Raw genomic sequence first — 27398 nt, forward strand, 5'->3', positions numbered from 1 at the left:
ACTAACTTTTTCTGATGGTCATTGGCAAAAAATACCTGGATTTGTATTACCTACATGTTTTTCACTCATTGCTATTGTTAGCATTTTGACTTTCATTCAGTAGATACGCCAAAAATTAAAAATCTGTGCTAATTATTTCTTTCTTGGTGACGCGTTATCGGCACTGAAAATGGAGTAAAATGACAAACACTGGTAGTTCACTAAACGCAGTAATAGCACAAAGGATATCTTTTGGATATTGTTGTCCTTCCGGTTTTCTGTTTTACTATCTGATGGACGAGTAACCCTAACTCGATAAAATCTACAAGTAACTCAATAATAACCTATCAGGTAGGTACAAAAAATTTAATGAGATAAAGGTAAATCTGTAGATAGTAAAAGCGATATGGAGATAAGGATGAAGTTTGTTTCTTACAACTTCACTGAGTGAGGTGAAAGGCAACTATAAATTTGCACAGTACATGCAAAGTGTGACATAAAATAGTGAAACTGTCGTGTCTGAATTTCGAAATATTGGTTAAGATATAAAATAAAATAATGACCTACTGATGATGTCACACATGCCCTGAAACGTGGTACGCAAGAACTGAATATGCATTTTTGTAGAAACAGGTGAAATTCGCTCTTACTATGTTACTGTATCAGTTCGCTGTCGTAGTCTTCAAGGGGTTTGAGCGGACGATTTGGATGGGATTTGGTTAATGAAAAGGGGACATATAATTCAAGGTTTATTTCCCCAAAACAATTAATTAATTGTAATAAATTACACTGTAGCTTACAAATTACAGTGGCACAAACAAGTCAAGCTGCTTACAATATGAGGTAATAAAAATGTTATATGCCACAGGTGAACAGAGAAACTTATTTGTGTCGTTTGAATCACTGCCACAAACAAAACTGTTCACAATTTGATACATTAACAAATAATCATCGTGCATTAAACTACATACATTCAGCTAATACAGTTAAATTTTATAATGTGAAGCACAAAAATATAATTTACAATTACATTTTCAGTCGAACTTACTCCTTCCTATACCTTCTTTAAAAGAGTGATAAAATTTCCAAAAGGTATCTCAATTAAAAATGTCCTAAAACCCTTAACACAACAACACGTACATGACTAGCTCAAATAATAAATATATGTACGGCAAACCCCAACATTTGCTTCCTTACAGAAAGTTTGCTGCTTTCAACAGCGCCGACCACATTCAAACTCTAGCCAACATGGGCCGCTTGCCAGTCAAAACATGTTACGACTGCGGCAACAGGCGAACTTACATAGGTAATAAAAGAACGCAGGCCACCTAGCAATCTTATCAAAATCAGTTTACACAAAGGAGGAAGAGGGGGGGAGGGGAGGGAGGAACATAATAAATACCATACGCAAGTGCACTTGCCAAACCTACTACTAAAAATACAGTTTAAAAGGATCTCAATTAATGACAAAATCAGGGATAGGCCCGGCAATATTGCACCTGAGCGCTAGTAGCCAAAATAAGGTTGACAGATACCAAGGTCTGACATCATCTTAGGGCTAACTGGCACAACAAATAAATAAGAATAAAAGAACAAGCAAACGGCAATGCCCAAGAGTTTAAATAGGATTAAGTACACACGAGGCTAAAATCAATTGCTAGCACCTTGGACATCGACTTAGGCTTAACTGGCACTACAAATAAATAAAGGTAAAAGAACAGGCAAATGACAATGCCCTGCAATTTAAATAAAAATAAATAAGCACAAGGCTGAAAGCAATTACTAGCAACTTAACAAGCACACATAAAAATATCAGACTGCTGCCATATCACAAAACGGAACAAGCGCGCGCAGTCCCCAGCAAGCCAGAAAACCAATAACACACACTCCAGCAACCGAGCCAGCCTGACCACAGTAATTTCAACTCAGAATCAGGGCGCGTGAGCACACCGGGTCCACGCAAAACACACACTGCCAAATAATTCCCACCAACAGATACGGCTGCCCCCCAGGCGGGAAAACGGGGGCGACGACCGGGTACACACCAGCAGAAAACTCGACACCTAGACTCCGGCCAAAACGGAGTCACGCAGAAAGTATCAACAACAGCTGAAGTAAGGTGAAACGAACCCCGCCACCCAGACCGGACAGAGCAAACACACAGAAAGCCTGCCCTGCAGTCCTTACAACTCCTGGGTGCGGAAACCCAAGCGAAATCGTGGCACCCTTTTCAGAAGCGGAGAATCTCGAGCGATGGCGTGCGGGGATCCATCAGTTGTCCACTACACCACATCAACAACACGCCACACCGCCCAACGGCCAAATCAACGAGGCCCGCCAACAACGAGACCACACCTCCGTGCCGGGGCGGAAGGCAAAATACCACCAGCTCGGTGAGAATCCAACTGTCGAGCCGAGCGCGCGCGGCCGCCAGCGAAAAACGCTCCAGAGGGCAGCAGCCGCCTCAGCGCCTGCGCAGGCCGAACCAGACGGAAACAGAAATACAAGTCGCTATCGACAGTGCCGGATACACAACGCGCCAGAGAAATGACACAGGGTTCCTAACCCTGACCAGACCAGAGCTGCAATCCTGGAGAGGAGTTATTATCGCCACAGGCTGATGTTATTTCTAGCAGCTGTCTTGAACTGTACAGACTGTACGGTTGCCTCACGTCATTCTGCGTTGCACCTGCAGAGGTACATTAATAAGACCACCCCTTAGATGTGATGATTATGTAGTATAGTTCTTGATGTCAGTCACGTGTTGTGCACATTTAAAAAAAAATGTAGTAGGGGATTCAGCGCTCACTTTCTGTCATGTGCCTAAGAAGCCATTTGTAGCACGAGTAGCACTCCCTGCCCTCTACGCCTCTCCCAACTGTGCCCAAACGCCCGACGGCAGGTCGTAAATAATTCGCCCTAGAATTTTCAGGCCGCAGCAACTGCCTCTCCCTATTGGAGACGATATTTGCATGCTGCAAAAAAGTGAATTTGTACGCTATATAATGAAGAGTATCTAGATATGCCTACGTAACGTGGAACTGACTAAGACATGTTAAGAGAGACAGACCCACAAGTGTAAGAGGAGGCTGACATGATGTCAATGGTGACGCAGTAACAGTAGAATGGGTCACTCAGGAGCGCTAAGTAACTTAGAATGTCGACTTCACATTGGAGATGCAAGTACTTCAGGAACCCATCTAAAGCTACCCATGTCGACCGTTGCTGGTGTGACTGCAAACTGAAAAGATGATGGAACAACCGCAGATAAAGCAAGACGAGGTAGATTTCCTGTAGAGACGGGGTGGACTATCGAGCAGTGTGGATGGAGGGTATAAAAAACCGTATCAAATGAGAATGAGTTCCAAAGTGCTGCCAGCAGTCCAGCTAACTCAATGCCTGTGTGTAGGTAGTTAAAAACAGTAGGATACAATGGCTGAGCAGCTCCCCATAAGCCACACAGTTTTATGCAATACTGGAAATCAGTATAAAGGCATGGATATTTCTAGGAAAATTACCATTGTCAGTTGGAATAATAGTGCACAGTGTATATACAACAGTATGGTATACAGTAGATGGACATATGCAGTGAAATTGTATCGCATTTGATGTCAGTAGTGCCGGCCGGAGTGTCCGAGCGTTCTAGGCGCTACAGTCTGGAACCGCGCGACCGCTACGGTCGCAGGTTCGAATCCTGCCTCGGGCATGGATGTGTGTGATGTCCTTAGGTTAGTTAGGTTTAAGTAGTTCTAAGTTCTATCGGACTGATGACCTCAAAAGTCGAGTCCCATAGTGCTCAGAGCCATTTGAACCATTTTTGATGTCAGTAGTCCAGCAAATAACAAGACATCAACGATACACGTGGTAGAGGTTGTAAGTATAAATGTAGTCGGATCTATACGGTGTTAGTGTGTGAATACGTGACAGCACTAGAGACAGAACGTGTTGTGGAACTAAACCACTATTGTGACAGCACTACGTGTAAAACTGTTATTATATGACGAAAAACACAAAAATTATTGCGTACAGGGAAATGGGACACTCTAATCATCAAATCGGAAAGAAGCAGAAATTTTCAAGTACAGTGACTGATAATTTCATTAGACTGGTAGCACCATATGGACAGAACGGAAAAAATCGGCAAAGTAGAAAATTATCTGAGGCATCGAAACGATTACGTTTGGTAAAGCAAGAGTACCATTAAATTATTCTACTCAAGTTGTTGCTGATTTACACTTGCCAGTAACGGCCACTCTTTATGACAAATTTTGCCACATGAAAAACGCCTCGCATTCAAGAGAGACAGCAGAAACCTGCTCTAACACCCAAACAGAAACAGGATAGATAGCAGTTTGCAGAAAATCGTATGTCCTGGACTTTAGAATGTTGTAAAGTGATTTTCAGTCATGAGAATAAGTTTAATGTAGATAGGTAAGATGTATTTCAATATTATTGTCATGAACTGAGAATAGAGCAGCAGGTAAGAATGAGCAGAAATTACTTAGAGAAGTGAGGATGGTTGACAGGGAATTCAACACTTATAAAACGGGTTAACGATTAACAGTGAGATGTATTTCATCGGATTTCATATAGAGCCGAGAGCAGTGCCCACTTTGAGTACAACTTACAAACATGGCAGCCACGAAAGGTATATCAACCAATGAATACAAGGACCAACAAACAAAATTCGAAAATGCTTGAAACGTCATCTGCACAACTTGTCGTGTCCTAACACGGGATAGAGGGAAGACAGGTCCAAAAATGGTCCAAATGGCTCTGAGCACTATGGGACTTAACATCTGTGGTCATCAGTCCCCTAGAACTTAGAACTACTTAAACCTAACTAACCTAAGGACATCACACACATCCATGCCCGAGGCAGGATTCGAACCTGCAACCGTAGCAGTCGCGCGGTTCCGGACTGCGCGCCTAGAACCGCTGACCACCGCGGCCAGCGGAAGACGGGTGTCGTAATTTTTAGAGGGCCCACACAACCGACACGCAAGATGGATTGCCGACCCTCTTTCAGGAGTGCAGAGAGAAACATCGCCAGCGGACAGAAGCAATAACAAATTGTCCAAGTAAACATGGGACTACTTAGCCAAACAACAAGTGACAATGTTTCACCAATCGGAACTCATAGGACTCATGTAGCATTCCGCCGACCTGGCTTTATGTGCACGCCTGGACTGTCAGACCGGCAGTGTTTACCAACCGCTAGGGACAGCTCCGGCCAGTACTTACGCCGGCCCTAGCATTGTATTGATTCGCTGTAGCATTGTAGTAGTACTTTGTATTTTGTAGAGTAGACTTTGGTCAGTATTTTCTTCCATTGTCGTGTTTCATTATCTGATTCGCCACCACAACAGTAGCAGGGTTTTTGTTGTTTCTCTTGCGTTCAAAACGCAGTGTATGCCAAGTAGGGTTTAATTATAATAAAGTGTGTTCAAATTAACTGTTAGTTCTTTCCTGCCGGTCGCTGGATACTACAACAGGGATTTGAAGCCAGTCTGCAGATTCCGAGCGGTGAGGAGGAAATGCAGAAAGACAAATTTCCAGTGAAGGCAGGTTGACGACTTAGATCAGTACCAAAGGTTCTCACAGGGCAGCTACGAGAGACACGGATTTTGGGACTCGACAGGATGCTTGCAGCACCAGACTCACGGAATTCAGGTGTCTGATTGACACTACTTACTAGCAATGGGACTAATTGCTACATTAAAGGCTAATTCTAAAGATTAGAAAAAGCAAAGGAGGCAATTGGTTGGGCAACAGAAGTCAGTGGCTGAATCCACAGGGGGGGGGGGGGGGGGGGGCACTAACAGAAGTAGCGAGCTCTCTCAGCATGTTAAGTACAAACTTGAGAGCAAGCACTCCAAGTGAGAAAAACGGACATCAGAGCTGGCCAATGCTGGTACGAGCAACACAGAGTCGGCGTCCTAAATATCAGACTGAGAACTCATCTGATTACAAAAACATGGGTTTTTAAAGAATCGTTGTCCCTCACTATCTCTCCCTCCCTATAGTCGACCCACCAACCCACTGGCACTTAACCAAGTTTCAGCCTATCTGATTGGCTCTGCACCTCATGAGCGCCTCTCGCCAACCACATTTGGATACCTCCCCATTTTCCTACTTGGTAGGTAGGGGATGCTTCTAGACATTAACAAACTTCGAGTTTGGCAGCAACAGCGTTAAGATGAAAGCTAAACTTCTATTATGGCCAGCAACAACAGTGTTTTACGTCACTTGGCCCCGTCTCAGTCCTTATGTGAGTGGGAACTGGCGTAGCAGCACTGTAACCTGTATCAAGCTTGCTCCCTCTGCTAAGACGTGCGTTTTCGTGGCCATCTTCCACTGAGTCGCCATACAACAGCGTCTAGACAATAGATGGAGTTAGCGGTTAATTTTCTGAAGAGAAACATCCCCCTACTACTGCTGCCCAGCGCACCTGCAATTTGCAGGTCTCTAGTATTACTACTTAGTTCAGGTAACCAAACGCTCTCTGTACTGTATCATTGATATATTTTGGAGTGTTCTTGACGGTTCCCAACAGCCTTAAGCATAACAGTGTACAAGTCATTACGTATTCAATATATGATGAACTGACTTACAGGAAAGAGTTGAGTGGGTTTGGGAATCCTGACAGCTGAAAAAGACGGCTGATTCCATGGGATAACGATTGAGGCGACAAAGGTTCATTGGTCGTGGATACACCACAAGACTGAAGATCCAGTTTGACATGGACAGGGCGATGTAGCCGCGCACGCCAAGTGAAATCAGTGACGCTTATGTGTGAGCAACACTATTATCTTCGGCTAAAGGTAATGAACACCCCAACTGTGAACTGACTCACAGAGGCAAACGTCGGGAGCAGAGCACGTTCACATCGGAGTCTCTGGCTGCTACAACTGGTCCGAAGAGAAGCCAGCAGAATGGGAAATAAGTGGTTGTGTTTCAGGGTTTTATGACACCAGTGTCCATTCTCCAGTCACCTTCTGACGTCAAAACGTACACCCAGTACCAACTGCTGAAAGGAGCTGCGGTCGGGGACTGCATGCCGGGATTAACAGCTAGTCTGTCCACAAAGTTTCAGGTACTGCCTTGGTTCGAACTTTCGAAAAAAGAGAGCATCCGTACGAATTAGCAGAATTGAACGGTTGCCGCCATTTTGAGGAGACAGTAAAATTTCTCAAAATGCCCGCATCAAAAATCGTATTTCGGAATATTGTGCCTCAACAGGTAAGGAATCTGTCTATTATGGTTTCCTTCGTCTCCAAAATGTAAAAGAGAGATTAATTTCCATTTAAAGATTAGGGAACCTCGAAATAAAATAGATAACCCGACGGTACACTGAAGTGACAAGTCATGGGATACCTCCTAACACCACGTCGGAACTCCTTTTGGCTGACTTGGTGCAGCAACTCGACGTGGCGTGAACTTTACAAGTCGCTGGATGTCCCCTGCAGAAATATTGAGCCATGCTGCCTCTATACGCTTACTGCGAAAGTGTTGTTGGTACAGGATTTTGTACACGAACTGATCTCACGATTGTGTACCATAAATGCTCGCTGCGATTCACGTCGGACGATCAGGGTGGCCCTTTGCTCGAACTGTCCATAATTTTCATCAACCAATCGTGATAAAATACGCTCCAGTGACGTGGTGTCATCCATAAGAATTCCATCGTTCTTTGCGAACATGAAGTTCATGGACGGCTGCAGATGGCCTCTAGGTAGCCGAACATAACCATTTTCAGTCAACGACCGGTACAATTGGATCACAGGATCTAGTCTATTCAATGTAAACGCAGCCCACACCGTTATGAAGGTACCAGCAGCTTGTACAGTGGCTTCTGGACAACCTTGGGTTGGTAGGGTGTACGCCAAACTCCAACCATACCATCAGATCGTGCTAACTGAAATCGGGACTCATCTCACCAGGCCACGGATTTCCAGTCCCCTAGGGTCCAACCGATATGGCCACGAGCCGAGGAGAGGCACTGCAGGCGATGTCGTGCTGTTAGCAAAGGCACTCGCATCATCGTCCATCGGGTGCCATAGCTCAGTAATGCCAAACTAGGCCGCCATATCATATCGGATACGTTAGTCGTACGTCCCACATTCATTTCTGCCGTTATTTTACACAGAGTTGCTTACCTGTTAACGCGAAGAAATCTACGCAACGCCGCTGCTCTCGGCCGTTAAGTGAAGGTTGTCTGTGGTGAGAGGCAATGCCTGATATGTGGTATTTTTGGCACGCTGTTGACGCTGAGAGCTTCGAAATATTGAATTCCCTAACGAGTTGGAACATCCCATGCGCCTAGCTCCAGCTAACATTACGCGTCCAAAGTCTGTTGATTCCCGTCGTGCGGACATAATCACGTCGGAAACCTTTTTACGTGAATAACCTAAGTGGCAGCTCCGCCAATGCATTGCCCTTCTGTACCTTGTGTATGCAGCGCTAAGGCTATCTGTATTTGTGCATCCCGCTATCTCATGTATGTTCACCAGCGAGTTGGTCATTGTACTGGATACCTTGTCTACAATGATACTTCTGGAATATTAGTTATTCTGAGTGTTTTTCTGTTAGCGTGAACCATTCCTAGGTATCTGCCTAAAAACCATATCAATAGTTTAACCATATACCTCCATGTGCTATTCACGAGTCGAATGCAATTCTTTTTTTATTATCCATCAACATACTACAGAGGAACAGCTCACTACCTTAGGTAACTAGAAGACAGAGCCTTGTCCCTCACAGCAGTTCGGCAAGACCTACCTTACAATTGGTCAAGAAAAGACGCACACAATTCTAGTTGTAGATAAATGAAGGATAAAAGACACTCAGTTAACATTGCTGGAGTAGTATGGTACCACGGGAGCAGCTTAGGGGTCAGTAGAACGTTCCTGAAATATGTTCTTGGATTGTGTGTAATGTGCTCTGTACGAACTAGGATACGAAAACTGCCGGCCGGGGTGGCCAAGCGGTTCTAGGCGCTACAGTCTGGAACCACGCGACCGCTACGGTCGCAGGTTCGAATCCTGCCTCGGGCATGGGCGTGTGTGATGTCCTTAGGTTAGTTCTAGGGGACTGATGACCTCTGAAGTTAAGTCCCATAGTGCTCAGAGCCATTTGAACCATTTTTGATACGAAAACTGGTAGAGAGATCACATTCAACTGAGGTCACGATTGAAACTTCCTGGCAGATTAAAACCATGTGCCGGACCGAGACTCGAACTCCGGACCTTTGCCTTTCGCGGGCAAGTGCTCTACCATCTGAGCTACCCAAGCACGACTCACGCCCCGTCCTCACAGCTTTACTTCTGCCAGTACCTCGTCTCCTACCTTCCAAACTTGCCCGCGAAAAGCAAAGGTCCCGAGTTCGAGTCTCGGTCCGGCATATGGTTTTAATCTGCCAGGAAGTTTAATATCAGCGCACACTCCGCTGCAGAGTGAAAATCTCATTCTTGAGGTCACGATTGTTTAACGTAGACGTTTTGTGTTTTCCCAGCTGTATAAAACGCCATACTACACAGCCAGCAGTATCCGCAATGACCAGAGGAGCACCATGACGGCGCTATCGTACTTCCCGGTCCCTGGATATCTGGTATTAGATAAATATTGTGGGACTGTCTATCATCCATCATTCAAACTTCTATGAATGTCAATAGAATTTTATTTTTCATTGGCGCTACTGATACACAGTTAATGATTACCTGTTCTCATTTTACTACAAAACAATCTTGAGATGTCCACTACAACCGTTATATGTTCGAAAAGTATGCTTAATATAGGAGATGGTCAGTCTAATTACTGTCATGAAAATGTGGACCATTACGTTTTAGCTTACTGATTTGAAGTGATAGTATTGTGATACTGAAAGTGGTCATCATCAAACGTAAAACAGTATTGCAGGTAGCAATAAGTCAGGGTTTAAACCTGCGCTATCGCTGTGTTCTGCAAAAAAGGACCGTGAAATAATGCAAACAAACTGATTTCAGATCTTCTTAGGCACTACCAGTTTGACAGCACTTACAGCTGTATCTTTAAGTGCAAATCTGTATATAAGTGGAAAAACAATCGCGTAGAAAAATAAATAATCCCAAACCTAAAATGAAACCGTGATACGCATTGCACTCACTGAGGTCAAACCATGATACACGTAACATATTACGTGAAAACATAGCGTTCATAGTCAGTCGTATGCAATAGACTATCACAAAAAAGACGTATGTCCTAAAAGTAATAAGATATTATGAATAACGCTCCCGTAAAAACAACGGGGAAGCGTAAAAACAAGGAACAGGAATTTTACGTAACGTCACAATGGATAAAAAGGAGATTAGGAGGTACGCACCGAACGTCAGCATGTAGAGGTGAACACCCACTGTCGTGTGGAACCTAGGTGACAGTCCATCGTCTAAAAACTTTTCCTGCCTTAACAGAAATATGCCCAGGAAAATGGACTGCATTGTAAGGATGCGCATTAAAATCTAAAATAAAAATGATACTATAACGAGCGAGCGTAACCCATGGCCTGAAGTTTTAGCTAGTAAACTACACATGGCGTGAAAATTAGACAGACTGAAAGAGGTGAACTAACGTGTAGTGTAGGAAAGACAATAAGTAAACTAAATCGTACCCAGAAACAGGATGATATGCTGCAAATATGGAAAGGGTGATAATGTTCAGTTACAGAGTACGAAACTTACCGAAAACAGACGTAGGCGCCGATGTGGGAAGTGTCTGTACGCACATTCCGTTTCACATGCCGGCGCTGCTTGCTGCCCAGTTACTCGTATTTCTCAACAGTGCTTGGGCATTCTGATGTGCCCTACCCAAGTCGGTGCCTACCTCTGTTTTCGGTAAGCTTCTTCCTTTTACGGAGCGTTTCCGACCATATTATTACTTTTAGGACGTACGCCGTTTTGGGGATAATCTTTTGCATGGGGCTGACTGTGATCCCTGGGTTTTCCAGTAGTATATTATACATATCATGACCCGACTCCAGTAAGTAGAATCTGCATTACGGTTTCATCTAAGGTTTCGGGTTATTTATTTTTCTAAGTGATTGTTTTTCCACTTATACACAGTTTTTCACCTGAAGCTGCAAAAAATGGTTCAAATGGCTCTGAGCACTATGGGACTTAACATCTGAGGTCATCAGTCCCCTAGAACATAGAACTACTTAAACCTAACCTAAGGACATCACACACATCCATGCCCGAGGCAGGATTCGAACCTGCCACCGTAGCAGTCGCGCGGTTCCAGACTGAAGCGCCTAGAACCGCTCGGCCCCACTGGCCAGCTGAAGCTGCAGTTGTAGGTACAGTGAAACCGGTAGTGCCTACGAACAAGAGGATTTTACAGCTGAAACGGTTTTATTTCTTAACATGATTTATCGGGCTGTGATTGCCCAGATTATTAAGTACACTTGTAGACATGTAACCTCCTGATTTAGTCACTTTCAGCCCAAGCGGCAGCCGTTGGCACGGAACTGTTGGTGGAAATAACATGACGCTGCATCCGACTAGTGACAACGGCAGTAAAACCGTGCTTCTTTAAAGACTCGAACTCGCATGTACAAAGGGCGTTCAAAAAGTTTTGAACAGTCTTCTCTAATTCTTTTATGTTTTGCAGGAGGAGAATGAAATTTTTTGTAACCACCCTTGGAACATTTAGTTATACATTGACCCTACTCAATGTAGCCTCCATCAGCTGTGACGCATCTGGGTTTGGGTTGGGTTGTTTTGGGGAAGAAGACCAGACAGCAAGGTCATCGGTCTCATCGGATTAGGGAAGGACGGGGAAGGACGTCGGCCGTGCCCATTGAAAGGAACCATCCCGGCATTTGCCTGCAGCGATTTAGGGAAGTCACGGAAAACCTAAATCAGGATGGCCGGACGCGGGATTGAACCGTCGTCCTCCCGAATGCGAGTCGTGACGCATCTGGTCGAACGTTCTTTCCATGATGTAAAAGTACTTTGGAAATATTCTGGGGATTGAATTTTACACCATCGCTTGACACAGGAAATAAGGTCTTCCTCACTCTCAAATGTTTTACCGCGCCTTCAGATCACCAAAGAGGTAAAAATCAGAGGGAGCAAAGTCGGCGCTGTAGGGAGGATGAGAAACAATTTTCCAATCCATTTTCCTGATTTTCTCCTGCGTCATAAGGGCTGTATGGGGTTTGGCATTGTCATGGTGTAGTCTGATAAGCCGACCCCTGAAGCTGTAGTCTTTGGGTCTTGATGGCACGTCGCAGCTTGTCCAGTGACAAACAGTAACGGTCCCAGTTAATTGTGGAGCCAGGTTCCAAAGTAAATGAAAATGACACCACAGTGATCCCAGAAGAAGGAGGCCATCACCTTTCGGCCTGCTATTCGTGAAAGTCTTGGTTTCTTCTTCCGAGGGGAACCCAGGTAACGCCACTCCATGGATTGGGTTTTGCTCTCAGGTTTTGACAAAAACAACCATGTTTCATCCTGGATAATGACGCCGTCAAAATACTGTTTCCACTCTTCAGTGAAGGTCTTCATGAGACTCTCGCACACATTCTTCCTCATCGTTTTCATTTCTATTGTCAATAATCTACACAACCAACGTACACAGATTTTTCTGTACCTTAGTGACTGTACCACTGATATCACACTACCCAATGACAAACGAGTCATTTCAGCAGGCTGTCGTGTTGTCACACATCTGTCATTTCGGATGATTTGATCAATGGTCTCCTTATTCACATCACTCACTGCCGTCGATGGTCTACCGCCTCGTGGATTGTCCAGTAAAGAGAGATCACTTTCTTTAAACCTCTGCAACCACCGATGGATACTGCTGCGATTCACTGATCCACTGTGTCCTGCCCATAAACAGCGAGCAACTTCCTGTGAATCGATGTGGCCGAGTCATCGCCGGTCTTGAAGAGAAACTCCATCACCGACCGTTGTAGCAACCTAATATCTATTTCACGGTCCATTATGGCTCACCTCTAAATAAAAGAAAATACTTTTTTTTACCAACGTATAGCCAAATGTTCCAAGCATGTTCACAAAAAATTTCATTCTCCTCCTGCAAAAAAAAAAAAAAAAAAAAAATAAAATAAAATAAAAAAATTAGATACGACTGTGCAAAACTTTGTGAACGCCCTTTGTATAAAACAGCCTCAATCCTCTACTTACTTTACAAACGAATTTATATTAAATATTTGGAGTTAAGCGTTGAAATGAGGAAAATTTGAAAAAAAAACATTTGAAATTTTGCTTAAACTTTGTTGGAAGTCGATAAGGGCTCTCAGTATAGAACACTGGATAAATATTTCTCGCATATCAACGTATGTGACGTCATATTTCCTGAACTGCGTTTGGAACAATGTTATAACTTCTCATGTGTATTCAGTGACATCTGTAGATACTTCTGCAAAGTGTGTTGTGAACAGAGTCAGTGGTGAAGGAGATACATATTAAAACGTCTCTTGAGCAGATTATAAAAGCATTTAAAAATTTTAAATTGGGCCAGTAATTACGTGAAAATCAAATGCTTGTTACCACTGGAAACCGGTAAATAGGCGACCTGCATATAGTACCACACTCTGGACATTCGCTTAGTAATACATATGGATAATTGACCTTCGAAGTTTTGGATCAATCACTGATCTTTTTGGGGAACAGTTTAGTTGCACATAGTATAATTTCAGGTGTGACGATTCGTCGTCCGAACGTTACAACTTTGTTGTAATGTAGTTTATGACCATCTTACTGGGCTCTGACCCTCTTACTGGGCTCCCCTATCGAATATTGACGTACCTGTCAGAAGCGAGAAGAAAAAGTCCACCGAGCGAGGTAGTGCAGTGGTTAGCACACAGGACGATGGTTCAAGCCTGTGTCTGGCCATCCTGATTTAGGTTTTCCATGATTCCCCTAAATCGCTTCAGGTAAATACGGGGATGGTTCTTTTGAAAAGGCACAGCTGATTTCCTTCCCCACCCTTTTCTACTCCGATGGGAGCAATGACCTCGCTGTTTGGTTCCCTCCCCCAAATCAACCAACCAAACACAGTCCAAAGTCTACTCCTAAGGCAAAGTCCACAAAGAAGGTGGCTATTTGTGACTTTTGGTGCCCAACAAAATTTGATGAGAACACCACCGACATTGTGGTGATGGTGGTCAGGTACCAGAAGCAGCTGGCTTTTCTACGATCCAGTGATCGGCAACAGTAGGGGCACGGTCGTGGAGGTGTGGTAGTAGGTTACTGTTGTCAACAATGTTGCTGTTTTGAATGGATTATCAATACTGTACTGTATGCAGAGCTACCCCTGCACACTTCAACCACCACACTTGTTTGTTAAAGGGCCAGATATGGCCCCTGCCTCATCTACGAAGTTGTTACTAAATAGACGAGGCGAGGCACTGTATGCAATCGAGCCGCCAGCAGCTGCCACAGCGTGTAGGGGCGACAGATTCGCCACTATATCGCGTGCGATTTGCAGCGTGCAGCGCTGCCATCAGTGGGCACCATTTTCGTTGGTGCTGTCACTTGTTCACATGGTACCACGCCGTATCCTTCTGCAGGCACCTACATAGGTCCACGCTCCATACATAGGAGGTATGTAGCCTTATTCTTTATCATTCGGTCGCTCTGTCATCAGTTCGATACGTGTGCACTACGAGCAGTAGAGTTACTGCAGCCGAGCCTCTGTACATTTTCGTAAGACGTTCGGTAGCGAGTCGGTATGCTACCTGAGGAACTGAGGTGGGCCCGTGCCCTGTTGCCATCTTTCCCTGCGCCAGCGAATCAAAGACAAGTGACCACAGCCGCTGGCATGCTCTCCTGACGACTGCGCATCTCGCACAGTGCAGCGCAGTGTCCACAGTGTATAGGGTTCGACACCCGACGCGGCCAGCTGACACAACTACCAGACGTGCTAATCCCATTGTTGTTTTCGGAAAGTATGTTTACAGTGAGTAGTGTTGGTCATTTAAGTTTCCAGTGGAAATGGCGGAAGTAGACGAGAAGGTTACTATATTCACATCCCAGAGACAATGGCTTTGTGGCATTGCCATTGTGCGTCTGTTGCTTATGTGTGGTATATGTGAAATAAAACCTGCTACCAGGATGCTGTAAGACTTTATTATTGACTGGTTTCGAGCAGTATGTCTACCCTTCCTCGGAATAACTATCTTTGTTAAACATTTGATGACTGATAAGGCTTTTTCCAACTGATTTACTCATTTCATGATTTGCTAAACAAAGATACCTTCACATACAAAAGATGGCTGTACATCTTTGATGGGTTCTCATGTAAGGCCGCAGTTCCTAAACCAAAGTATGGGCGTCCTTCATGCTCAATCAGTACCTTGTGACAATGTTGCTGTCAGGCTTTTCAAAGGGTACGTCTCGTCCCACAGATTATATTGCCGATGTGCACGGTGCCACATTTCCTCGAGCTGCCTTGCTCGTGTTCGTTGCTCTTGCCTTCTCCTTAACAGCGCCAGTTGCACCATGTCCACCTCCATGATTCTTGGCTGAAATGCATGAGTAGTAACGTATATGAACTCCACATCCAAAACTGAAAATCACACAATATTTCTAAAAAAAAAAATTATTGAGCAGTCAAACCGCACTGGACCAAACAAACAGCCTTACCAACACCTCACCACCTCTCAGCATAGCAGGTGGGCCGATCGTTAAGCAGGTGGGCCGATCGTTAACAGGCCTCAGTAGTGTACGGAATAGCAACCTTGGCTGACGAATGGAAAATGAGGTCACTACCGAGGCTAACGCACGGAACCGAACGGTATGGACTACACAGAATAAGGCTACAGCCGAGGCCACCCGACAGAATATCAGCTTCTGTGCCTGGCTGAAGAGGCCTTCGAAGCAATAGCTCACTATGAGTACTTCGGTGCAGTCTTCCTGGGTGTCTAACGAGCATTTGACAGCGTCAGGCACCCCAGCCTCATGTTCAAAATACTAGTACAGTGGGTACTGACGTCCCACGTTCGCCTCATAAACTCATACCTAGACGGCAGGAAGCCCACGTTTGTCCGCGTCCGCCGGCCGGTGTGGCCGTGCGGTTCTAGGCGCTTCAGTCTGGAACCGCGTGACCGCTACGGTCGCAGGTTCGAATCCTGCCTCGGGCATGGATGTGTGTGATGTCCTTAGGTCAGTTAGGTTTAATTAGTTCTAAGTTCTAGGCGACTGATGACCTCAGAAGTTAAGTCGCATAGTGCTCAGAGCCATTTGAACCATTTTTTTAGTCCTCGTCCAGGAAGCTCACTACACTGACGATACGGCGCTGTACAGCAGAAGCACGAACGCCGACGCCCTCCGCCGCCGACTGCAGATCGCCAGTGACACACTAGACGAGTGGGCATTTTTTTCTTTTTTTTTTTTTTTTTTGTTGTGTGCAAAGAGTGATCGCCTTTGGCGATTTTTTCTTCTGGAGTGGCAAGGTGTGAGAAATGGTTTTACTTTATTGTGTAGTCGCTTGCAAAAGGCCTTGGGCTCTCTGTGGGTCCTTGAGGGTGTTGGTTATGCAGTCGTACGAGTGATGGACAGTAACTACACCAAATAACTGAACATTACATCATCTTTGATGCTCCTGTGGGGGTGCAATAATGGCTCTAGGCGCCTTGTATTTGTGCCAACGTTGTGGTAGGGCTTGGCCTACATTCGCAAGTTCTCGGTCATGTTCACGATTCTTGTATAATTTGTTAAAAAGACGAGTTGACTGGTCTTTTATCTTTTCAACGACGTATTTTTCTCGTCAGCTGTTGTTATTTCCGCCGAGCTGGCTGTCAAGTTCCGCCTTAACTGATCGATGACGCAATTCGTGGTGGTCACTCGTCGTGCCATTCCGGACGATGTGACGTCTGACGTCGGCAGCAGCCCTGTCCCATGGCGGCGTGACTCTGGATCGTCCACTTACCAGGTGTTAGCACATCTACATCCGTATGATTACTCTGCAGTTCACAATTAAAAGCCTGATAGAGGGTTCGTCGAACCACCTTCAAGCTATTTCTCCACAGTTCTACTCTCAAATAGAGCCCGAGAAAACGAATACTTAAATTTTTCTGTACGAGCTCTACCTCCTCTTATTTTATTATGATGGTCATTCTTCCCTATGTAGATTGGGGGCCACTGTAAGAAAAAATTAATGATTGATGTTTCATGACTAGATCCTGCCCCAACGAAAAAACGCCTTTATTTTAATGACTGCTGACCCAATTCAGGTACCATACCAGTGCTGGTCTCTCCCCTATTACGCGGTAGTACAAAACGAGCTGCCCTTCTTTGAACTTTTTCGACGTCCTCCGTCCTCATTCGATGCGAATCCCACACCGCACAGCAGTACTCTAGAAGAAGACGTGCAAGCACAGTGTACGCAATCTCTTTTGTAGGCCTTTTCTAAGTGTTCGGCCAATAAATCGCAGTCTTTGGTTTCCTTTACCCACAACATTGTCTATGTGATCATTGCAACTCAAGTTATTTGTAATCGTAATCCCTAAGATTTTAATTGAATCTGCAGCCTTTAGGTTTGTGCGATTTGTCGTGTAACCGAAATTTAGCATATTACTTTTGTATTCATGTGGATGACTTCACACTTTTCATTATTTCGAGTCCATTGCCATTTTCGCATGATACAGATATCTTTTCTGATTCGTTTTTCAATTTGATTTGATCATTTGATGACTTTATAATACTGTAAATGACAGCATCATCGATAAAAATCAAAGAGTGCTACTCTGATTGTCTCCTAAGTTGTTTATGTAGATGAGGAACATCTGAGGGCCTATAACACTTCCTCTACTTGATGACTTTCCATCGGTTACTACAAACTGTGACCTTTCTGGCAGGATATCACGAATCCAGTAGCACAACTGAGGCGATATTCCATAGACGCTTAATTTGATTAGAAGTCGCTTGTGAATTACGGTGTCAAAAGTCTTCTTGAAATCCAGAAATATCGAATCAATTTGACATCCTCCGTCAACAACTGAAATTCAAGCGCACATATCGTTCACGCAAGCTCTATCCTCTGCTGAACCCGACTCCCACACTTCCTCCACGTCTCGATGTCACGAGACGCTGCTCCGCCCTGTGGCTGAGTATGCTGCAGTCGTCCGGGGAGAAGGCAGCCGAAGAACACATGAAGAAGCTCCAACGCCTGCAAAATTGCGCTGTCCACCTGGCTACGCACCTACCAAGAGACTTTCCATCTGTGTCGCCCACGACATCGCAAAAGTCCCACACCTGCAAGACAGTTTCCGATCGACTACCCATACCTTTTATTCTAAGACACGACAATCAAGGAACATGAAGATAAGGACACTGGACCGAAAGATCCATCGCAGCGTCACAACAAGATGGCCTTATCTCCTCATTGCGTAGGAAGCCTCTATAGACAAAACCAAAGAGTTCGAAAAATCAATGAACCATATCATCGCTTGCGTGGGAGGCAAAACACTTCGTCTTGCGAACTCCGCCACCTTCAGAGGACCAAGACAGCCCTTGGAGTTCCAGCACCAGCTGTAGAGAAGGCCAGCCACGTCCCGGACTCCGGCGATCTAGAACCGCGGACCGCGCCTGACGAGACCGCTGCCGTTCCTGCCAGCCGCCGAGTTCTACCGTTTTCGCCGTGAGCCACATCCGCCGCTGCGCTGCCAACAGCGGCTCACGAGGCACCACTTCGCTGTGGCTACTGTTGGCTGCATACGAACTCCTCGCCAAGCTCTCCTCCCTGCTCCTCGAGATATTGTCCAGGATAGACGGTTATCAGTTACCAAGGGATGGAGATACTTACTAGGATCCCCTTGAGTAGGAGGTCGCAAAAGGCCAATGATGTTTATGGTATTCGACGCCCCGACCACGCAAACACAATATTGGCTGCTAATGGCAACAAGGGGTGGGACTGGAGGTCTCCAACGGAGAGCATAACATGAGGCTACCGAGGGTAGTTGAACTGCTTAGTCGACGAGTAACTCACAACGGTGCTAGTGGTGTTGATACAAGGCAGAGCAATGGCAATAAAGTAAACACTGCATTATATGTACAACGACGATTCATGAAGCTGACATTTTGTTACAAAGGAAACCAAGAAATTTCGCAGAGTGAGAAAAAGTGACAGATTAAGTACGAGGTGCATTCAAGTTCTAAGGCCTCCGATTTTTTTTCTCCGGACTGGAAAGAGATAGAAACATGCGCATTGTTTTAAAATGAGGCCGCGTTCATTGTCAATACGTCCCAGAGATGGCAGCACCGTACGGCAGATGGAGTTTTACCGCCAGCGGCGAGAATGAGAACTGTTTTAAATACAATGGCGACGTTTTCCTTACTTGAACAGCGTGCAATCATTCGTTTTCTGAATTTTCGTGGTGTGAAACCAATTGAAATTCATCGAAAGTTGAATGAGACATGTGATGATGGAGTTATGGATGTGTCGAAAGTGCGTTCATGGGTGCGACAGTTTAATGAAGGCAGAACATCCTGTGACGACAAACCGAAACAACCTCGAGCTCGCACAAGCCGGTCTGACGACATGATCGAGAAAGTGGAGAGAATTGTTTTGGGGGATCGCCGAATGACTCTTGAACAGATCGCCTCCAGAGTTGGCATTTCTGTAGGTTCTGTGCACACAATCCTGCATGACGACCTGAAAATGCGAAAAGTGTCATCCAGGTGGGTGCCACGAATGCTGACGGACGACCACTTGGCTGCCCGTGTGGCATGTTGCCAAGCAATGTTGACGTGCAATGACAGCATGAATGGGACTTTCTTTTTGTCGGTTGTGACAATGGATGAGACGTGGATGCCATTTTTCAATCCAGAAATAAAGCGCCAGTCAGCTCAGTGGAAGCACACAGATTCACCGCCACCAAAAAAATATCGGGTAACCGCCAGTGCTGAAAAAATGGTGGTGTCCATGTTCTGGGACAGCGAGGGCGTAATCCTTACCCATTGCGTTCCAAAGGGTACTACGGTAACAGGTGCATCCTACGAAAATGGTTTGAAGAACAAATACCTTCCTGCACTGCAACAAAAACGTCCGGGAAGGGCTGCGCGTGTGCTGTTTCACCAAGACAACGCACCTGCACATCGAGTTAACGTTACGCAACAGTTTCTTCGTGATAACAACTTTGAAGTGGTTCCTCATGCTCCCTACTCACCTGACCTGGCTCCTAGTGACTTTTGGCTTTTTCCAACAATGAAAGACACCAGTCGTGCTGCTGTTGCCTCAGCGATCTTCCAGTGGTCAAAACAGACTCCTAAAGAAGCCTTCGCCGCTGCCATGGAATTATGGCGTCAGCGTTGTGAAAAATGTGTACGTCTGCAGGGCGATTACGTCGAGAAGTAACGCCAGTTTCATCGATTTCGGGTGAGTAGTTAATTAGAAAAAAAATCGGAGGCCTTAGAACTTGAATGCACCTCGTATTAGCTTTTCTGGAAGATGAATCAGTGGAATGTGTGGTGTCGACCGTACGGACAATGTGCATGAGAAGTACAATGACAAGAGGTGCTTAACAAGTGAAGGTGATACTGAAATAGGTGTAGTAAAGGGCAGTCGTTGTCCAGAGAGCGGATACTAAACATAATTACATACATAGAGGATCATCCGCAGCGCCACACACACAAATAAAATAAAATAAAATAAAGTCATGATCAGATTCCGAATAAGTCCGCAGCAATATGAACGTGCAGAACGTAAGAAAAATTATGGATGTATAGATATTCAAGGGAGGAGGACAAGATCCACGTGTTGTAAAATCTGTGTTGATGCCTTTCAAGGACTTTCGATACAATTTACAGGATGTGCATGATATGAGCCAATACGATACGCACATCATATGTTAAAGTGATTTCTAGGGGAGCAGTGGGTGATTACTTAACTTCAAAGAGTGCTACGGAACTGGAAGACGTAAGATAACGGCGTTTCAAACAAAGCATCAACTTGGCGATGCACTGAAACCTGCAGAATCGGCCCAAAAATCTGTTGATGAGCTAAACAAACTTATCCCATCGTTCTGTAAGGAATTTGTTCTCATCTCCGACGAGTCGAGATTTGAAGATGGAATGCATATGAAAGCAACCCTGGAAGTCAGATGCACCAAGAGTGCTGTAGCAAGATAAACTATCAATGCCTTAACTCATTCGTATACAATGACACCGACTGTTAATCAGGATGGTAAATTGGCTGTAAAATTATTTAGTGTGCTGCAAATAGTTGGAGACGGTCTTCCCCTACAAACGTTTCTAAATGGTTCAAATGGCTCTATGGGACTTAACATCTGAGGTCATCAGTCCCCGAGAACTTAGAACTACTTAAACCTAACTAACCTAAGGAAATTACACACATCTATGCCCGAGGCAGGATTCGAACCTGCGATCGTAGCAGCAGCGCGGTTCCGGACTGAAGCGCCTAGAACCGCTCGGCTACGACGGCCGGCTACGATCGTGTTTATGATCTTTCAATGGCGGTGGGGAATATTTAAATCACAGCAAGAAAGAGTGGGAAAATGAGCGTAAGAGAACTACAACTATGGTACGAGCACTGCTTTTGGCCAATAGCTGGTCAAAATAAATTGCTTTTGCTTCATTCCTGGTCTGCGCATAAAAATCGTACTTCCTTAGAGCAAATTATCCCTCCTGAACAGTGTATGACATTTCAGTTCATACCACATGGAACCACCGAACAAATACAGCCTTTCGACGTTTGTTTTTCCGTGTTATAAAACATTTTGTTGCACTATCTGCAGCTACGCCTTAAAGAATAGCCACTTTCACGATAAGCTCCACTACACAATGTTTTGCATACGGTTGCATGTCATCACATTCCATCAGTTCCTATCACCCCGTTTCACCAATATACTTCGTTCCTTAAGAACGAATATCCAGCTGAACATCCTGTACGCTTTGTAGCTCCCAAGGAGTTCGCCATCGATCATCATGATGCGAACCTTTGTAATTACCGTAGCACCATTTCGCATTAGGTCTTCATGGTGCAAGTAATGGCTTGTTTTGAACATTTCTTGAATATTGATGATATTCATTTTGTGAAACGTTATACATATATACCATTGAAGGTTGATGTCTACACGTGAGCCTAACTACAGACTGAACTTGCGACTTTGCACTCAAGGGGTTCCTTGTTAGAAGTGTACTTTGTTTTGTTACTGTAATAGTTGTGTTGTAAAAGTGTGTTTTGTCATGACTTAACAGAGGATTCAGCAAATACCTCTGCCATTCCAAGTTATCTGGACCCACTGGATACAGCTTACATCATTAAGAATGAGACGTGACTGCTATTCCACCGTGCTTAATTTTATATCTCATGAATCTTTGTTACACATGGTGAGTCTGTGACTTGCTGCCTATGGTACGATGACCTTTGAGCCCCCAACCAGGCAGGTGACAGTTCTGTTTTGGTGGGGTAGTAGCATCTTTGCAATCCCCTCAGCCGCATGGTTCTTTCCGAATTATCGGCTTGGTGCGCAGGAAGACACTCGTTACGAGAGTTGTGGTGAAGTAGTTCGCAGGGTTTGGTGAGAACTCTCAACGATCGTATCCTATCAATGCGTTCTGAACTGCGATAGTAGCGTTCTTAAATAGCCCTTTCCAAATAGGTGTGAAGCAATAAGAATCTTAGTAAACCATATTTTTCAGGACGCAATCTACACCCATGCTCATAACTTAAGGATAATTGCAGAATGTGGCAACACACAACGTGGCACCACACAAAACTGGCGCTAATGGCATAGGCACATAGGGAGCACACACAGATCTGTAAGATCACGGTACTGGTGATAAGTTGAGAAAACCGTCCCAAAACACATGTGCTACGAAACGCCACTGTTTCCTACGCATGTACCCCGACAACAATATGGGATATGATCACCACGCACACCTACACAGGCCGCACAACGGATTGGCATACTCTGGATCAGGTGGTCGAGCAGCTGCTGGGGTACAGCCTCCCATTCTTGCACCAGTGCCTGTCGGAGCTCCTGAAGTGTCCTAGGGGTTTGAAGACGTGAAGCGATCCGTCGACCGAGAGCATCCCAGACGTACTCGATAGTGTTTAGGTCTGGACAACAGGCAGGCCACACCATTCGCCTGATATCTTCTGTTTCAAGGTATACGATGGCAGCTCTGTGGGGCCGTGTGTTATCATCCATCAGGAGGAAGGTGGAACCCACTACACCCCTCAAAAGGCGACATACTGGTGCAAAATGACGTCCCGATACACCTGATCTGTTACAGTTCCTCTGTCAAAGACATGCAGGGGTGTACGTGCACCAATCATAATCCTACCCCACACCATCAAACCATGGCCTCCACACAGGTCCCTTTCAAGTACATTAAGGGGTTGGTATCTGGTTCCCGGTTCACGCCAGATGAAACACCGGTGAGGATCACTGTCCAGACTGTATATGGACTCGTCCATGAACAAACCTGGGACCCCTGTTCCAATGACCATGTACTGTGTTCTTGACACCAGGCTTTATGGGCTCTCCTGTGACCAGGGGTCAGTAGAATGCACCTTGCAGGTCTCCGGGCGAATAAATCATGTCTGTTCAGTTGTCTGTAGACTGTGTCTGGAGACCACGGTTCCAGTGGCTGCGGTAAGGTCCCGAGCAAAGCTACCTACGTCTGCGGGCACTGATGGTGAGATATCTGTTTTCTTGCGGTGGTGTACACTGTGGACGTCCCGTACTGTAGCGTCTGGACACGTTTCCTATCTGCTGGAATCATTACCATAATCTTGAGATCACACTTTGTGGCACAGGGAGGACCCGTGCTACCACCTGCTGTGTTTGACCAGCCTCCAGTCGCCCTAGTATTCTACCCCTCATAACATCATCAATATGTGTTCTTTGAGCCATTTTCAAAACACAGTCACGATTAGCACGTCTGAAAACGTCTGCACACTTCCTCGCTGCACCGTACTCTGACGTGTGCCAACACACCTCTGCGTATGTGGACTGCTGCCAGCGCCACCGTGCGACGACCGCAGGTCAAATTCACGGCATGGTCATACGCCAAGGTGATTTAAACCCGCAAACCGCCAACCAGTGCGTTGTTTCACCATGTATCAGCATTAGCCTCAATTTATCAGCATGAGTGTATATTCTCATCCAATCATGTTTGCCGATTTTCAATTCCATTACTTATCCATTCAATAATTTCATCGTTTAACACGATGGTGATTTGGTTCCTGAATATTACAACTTGTTTTTGTATAATTCTTCTAATAGTGGAATTTTATTGTAATTTTCCTTTAGTGTGCCCACGTGCTTAGGTTGTTATAGTGATTGAGTTCATAATAGTGTGCATCACTAATGCCACATCCGTTACAAATGTGAAGAGAAGAAATGTGGCGGATCTATGTTAAATTGTACCCACAAATTACTAGTAATCACATATAACGAACGGCCCACTTACTCCTTTTGTTTGTGTTGTGTTATCTATTGCAGGTACAGACACACCAGGCAACATCTGACACAACTGCCAGCACCTCGGCCGCTCGTCTACAACTGTGTATCGACTGCTCGCCATCCAAAGTCCTGGGGTACCATAGTAAAAGATGGACGTTATGCCTCAAATTTTCCCAGCATCAAAAATATCTCTCGCTCCTACGGCTTCTTGTTCAAACAGAAGTCGGCATATGTCGTCGTAGCCGTCCTCTTGCACCTAATTCCAGCCATGATTGTAGACACTTTTCTGTGTCTCAAGGGGAGGGAACCAATGTAAGTACCCCAGTCCTTTATGTACTGGCACTTCCAATGCCGCGTTCCACAAGCCTACAGTGCTGAATTTACTCTTTAAATAGCTGAGAGCGAATATGACTAATAAAGGTACTCACTCAATATGATAAACAATTCTGAGAAAACAGTAATGTAAATGACTCGTCTTAGAACGTGGTAAATTTTCTAATCTTAATTATATGTGCTTAACAACAACGATGCAGTAAAACTAATGCGAACACTATTGATAACTTATTGATTGGCGACTACATGCTGTGTTTTGTGCACCACGACCAAATAGCGGATAGAACTGGAAGGAAAATCAGCATTGGCCGTATTTTGTTGTTTTATTGCTAGCAAAATCGATTTTCGGTCACTGAGGAAATTTGGAAAATAAGTGAAATGCAACGTGATTGAAAAATAAGGGGTACTTTACACATACGCCTTAGTAATTTCTTTTCGAAATTGTAAACAAAATCCCAGTTTTGAAAAGACTAGGATTGCCGTCTTACACTTCTTAGTTTATGTGATCACTCTAAGCTTGTGGTTATAGCTTGATACCAGTGCCTATCAATTTTAATTGTATATTACAGCACTGAGGATGGTCACTAAGTGACCGAAAATCGATTTTGCTGACAATAAAACAACAAAATACGACTGTTGATAACTTTACGGTACTTGGACTCTCAAAGAAATGTTGTAATTTATTTTGCTTCATTTTTAGTTTGAATTCACTGAGAACTTTGGGAAAACCATTATTAGCCCAGCAGTCGCACAATAAATATTAAATATTATGCTTGTCTACACTGCAGAAGACTTCAGAACAAATCAAATCTAGTCGGCAAATGGTGTATAATTTCAAAGGGAGGACCTATCGAAAACTATAAACAATGTATCGTTAAACATTATTTGCAAAATTTAGCATGGATTGGTGCAATGAAGACTTTTGATGGATTGATAATAAATTTCGTTTCAAATATATGCTATCATTATTCGTATTCCAGCTTGCTTCCAGCTTCCGTCACTTTATTAAATCTCCAGAAGTGTCTCAGTCTAGCTATAGAGTCCTTTTGCCGTGACCATCTCGTGATTGATGTCTCTCGCAGAAGATGCAACACCACCATCGAATTTTCTGGAAAGTGCAGTTTTATACCCTGTAGTTCTAAGTGTCGATGCTGATATCTATATTACTTGAAATACGTATGTAGATGCCATTATGATACGTTTATTATGTTTACTTGCGAAACCAACGTAAAATGACGATAATGAAACAATATATCACATAATAACTCAAAATTAGCCCTTTTAGAAACATGGTCTTGTACGACAGAACTTTCTCAGAAGGCATACTATTGACGACTAGTGAGTGTGGCGCATAGTCGACATCGTGTATCTACAATTCGTACAACTTCGTTAGCTTGAACATTATTCATTTTTTTTAGAGAAATGTGGTAATATTGGTGTAAGAAAGTTCTTATGGACGGTAAGGCTTCTCCTAATACCTGTAGTAAAATATTAGTAAATATTTATTAAACAACATCACTTGTTTAGCGCCATAATGGCTGTCGTTTCCCTACACAGGGTGTGCTCATATAGCTGACTACTTACGGTTAACCACCGCGCCTCACCAAACAGCATATTGGACAGCGTCAGACGGTCCAGGATTTACTACAGCTAGCGTGAGAACTGAATTCTTACGCCCTGCTAATGGGTTCTGCAGTAGTGCTTGAGCTCACTGAATGCAGCTGATATCTGCCGACACGACATAAAACGTTAATTTGGAAAATAAGTGAAATGCAACGTGGTTGGAAAATAAGGGGTACCTTATTTTCCCCTCATCGGTGCAGGTCCTCCCCCGCCCCCCATCTGCAACCGTGTAACCTGTATAGTGCTGTTTTAAGTGAGTGTTAGTGTTGTGCACCCCCTGTCAGTGTTGCGAACAACCACCATACTGTCGCTACTTGTGTTTTTTATCTCGTGTGAACAGAAACTAGACTGCCGCCTTGTTTTTTAATTGTGCTTGTCTACTTATTGTGTTTATCTACATCGTCATCACAGTGGTTTTATATTTTAAATTCAACAACTTTCCGCCATTTTACAGTTTTTTTATAATGTCACTGTTTTACCGCCTTTTTTCTTGATTGTTTCTATTCCCCTTATGTTTTTCAACTTTTCTGTAGGCTGTAGAGCAGCATATTACGCTACAACCAGCCACTCCCCCCCCCCCCCCTCACGGATGGAGGGGGGGGGGGAGGGTTGTGGAATCGAAATGCAATAAAGGAAAAAACAATCGGCTTAGCATTTTCGTGAAACAACAATGTTTCTCAAGCATGTTTATGAAGTAAGCTCACAGGCACAAATTCAAAGAATCATAATTCATGTTTAAATTGCTATCTGCAGTTTTCAATGCTTTTATACGTTATTACATGCATAGCACTCATAGCACTAAGGTTTATTTTAGCAAAAATAATTTCATACAGCCTATATCAAATTAGATGGAATCACCAACTTAGATATGACTGATATATTTTCACTTTTACTGTAAAGTGGAAATGATAGACAGTAAACGTAAAAGTGTGCTATCAAATGGTTCAAATGTCTCTGAGCACTATGCGACTTAACTTCTGAGGTCATCAGTCGCCTAGAACTTAGAACTAAGTAAACCTAACTAACC

At 44.4% G+C, this 27398-nt stretch overlaps 1 protein-coding gene across 2 annotated transcripts in view; it reads left to right on the plus strand.

Moving 5' to 3' along the window:
- The window catches only part of LOC124545139 (fatty acyl-CoA reductase 1-like), a 149655-nt gene that overhangs the window by 89206 nt on the left and 33051 nt on the right, over positions 1-27398 (plus strand). For both annotated transcript variants that reach the window (XM_047123968.1, XM_047123969.1), the window contains exon 7: positions 24455-24727. In XM_047123968.1, the coding sequence (XP_046979924.1) occupies positions 24455-24727 (273 nt within the window). The remainder of the gene's footprint in view (positions 1-24454; positions 24728-27398) is intronic.

This window comes from Schistocerca americana, chromosome 8, assembly GCF_021461395.2.
Source record: "Schistocerca americana isolate TAMUIC-IGC-003095 chromosome 8, iqSchAmer2.1, whole genome shotgun sequence".
Taxonomy (NCBI): domain Eukaryota; kingdom Metazoa; phylum Arthropoda; class Insecta; order Orthoptera; family Acrididae; genus Schistocerca; species Schistocerca americana.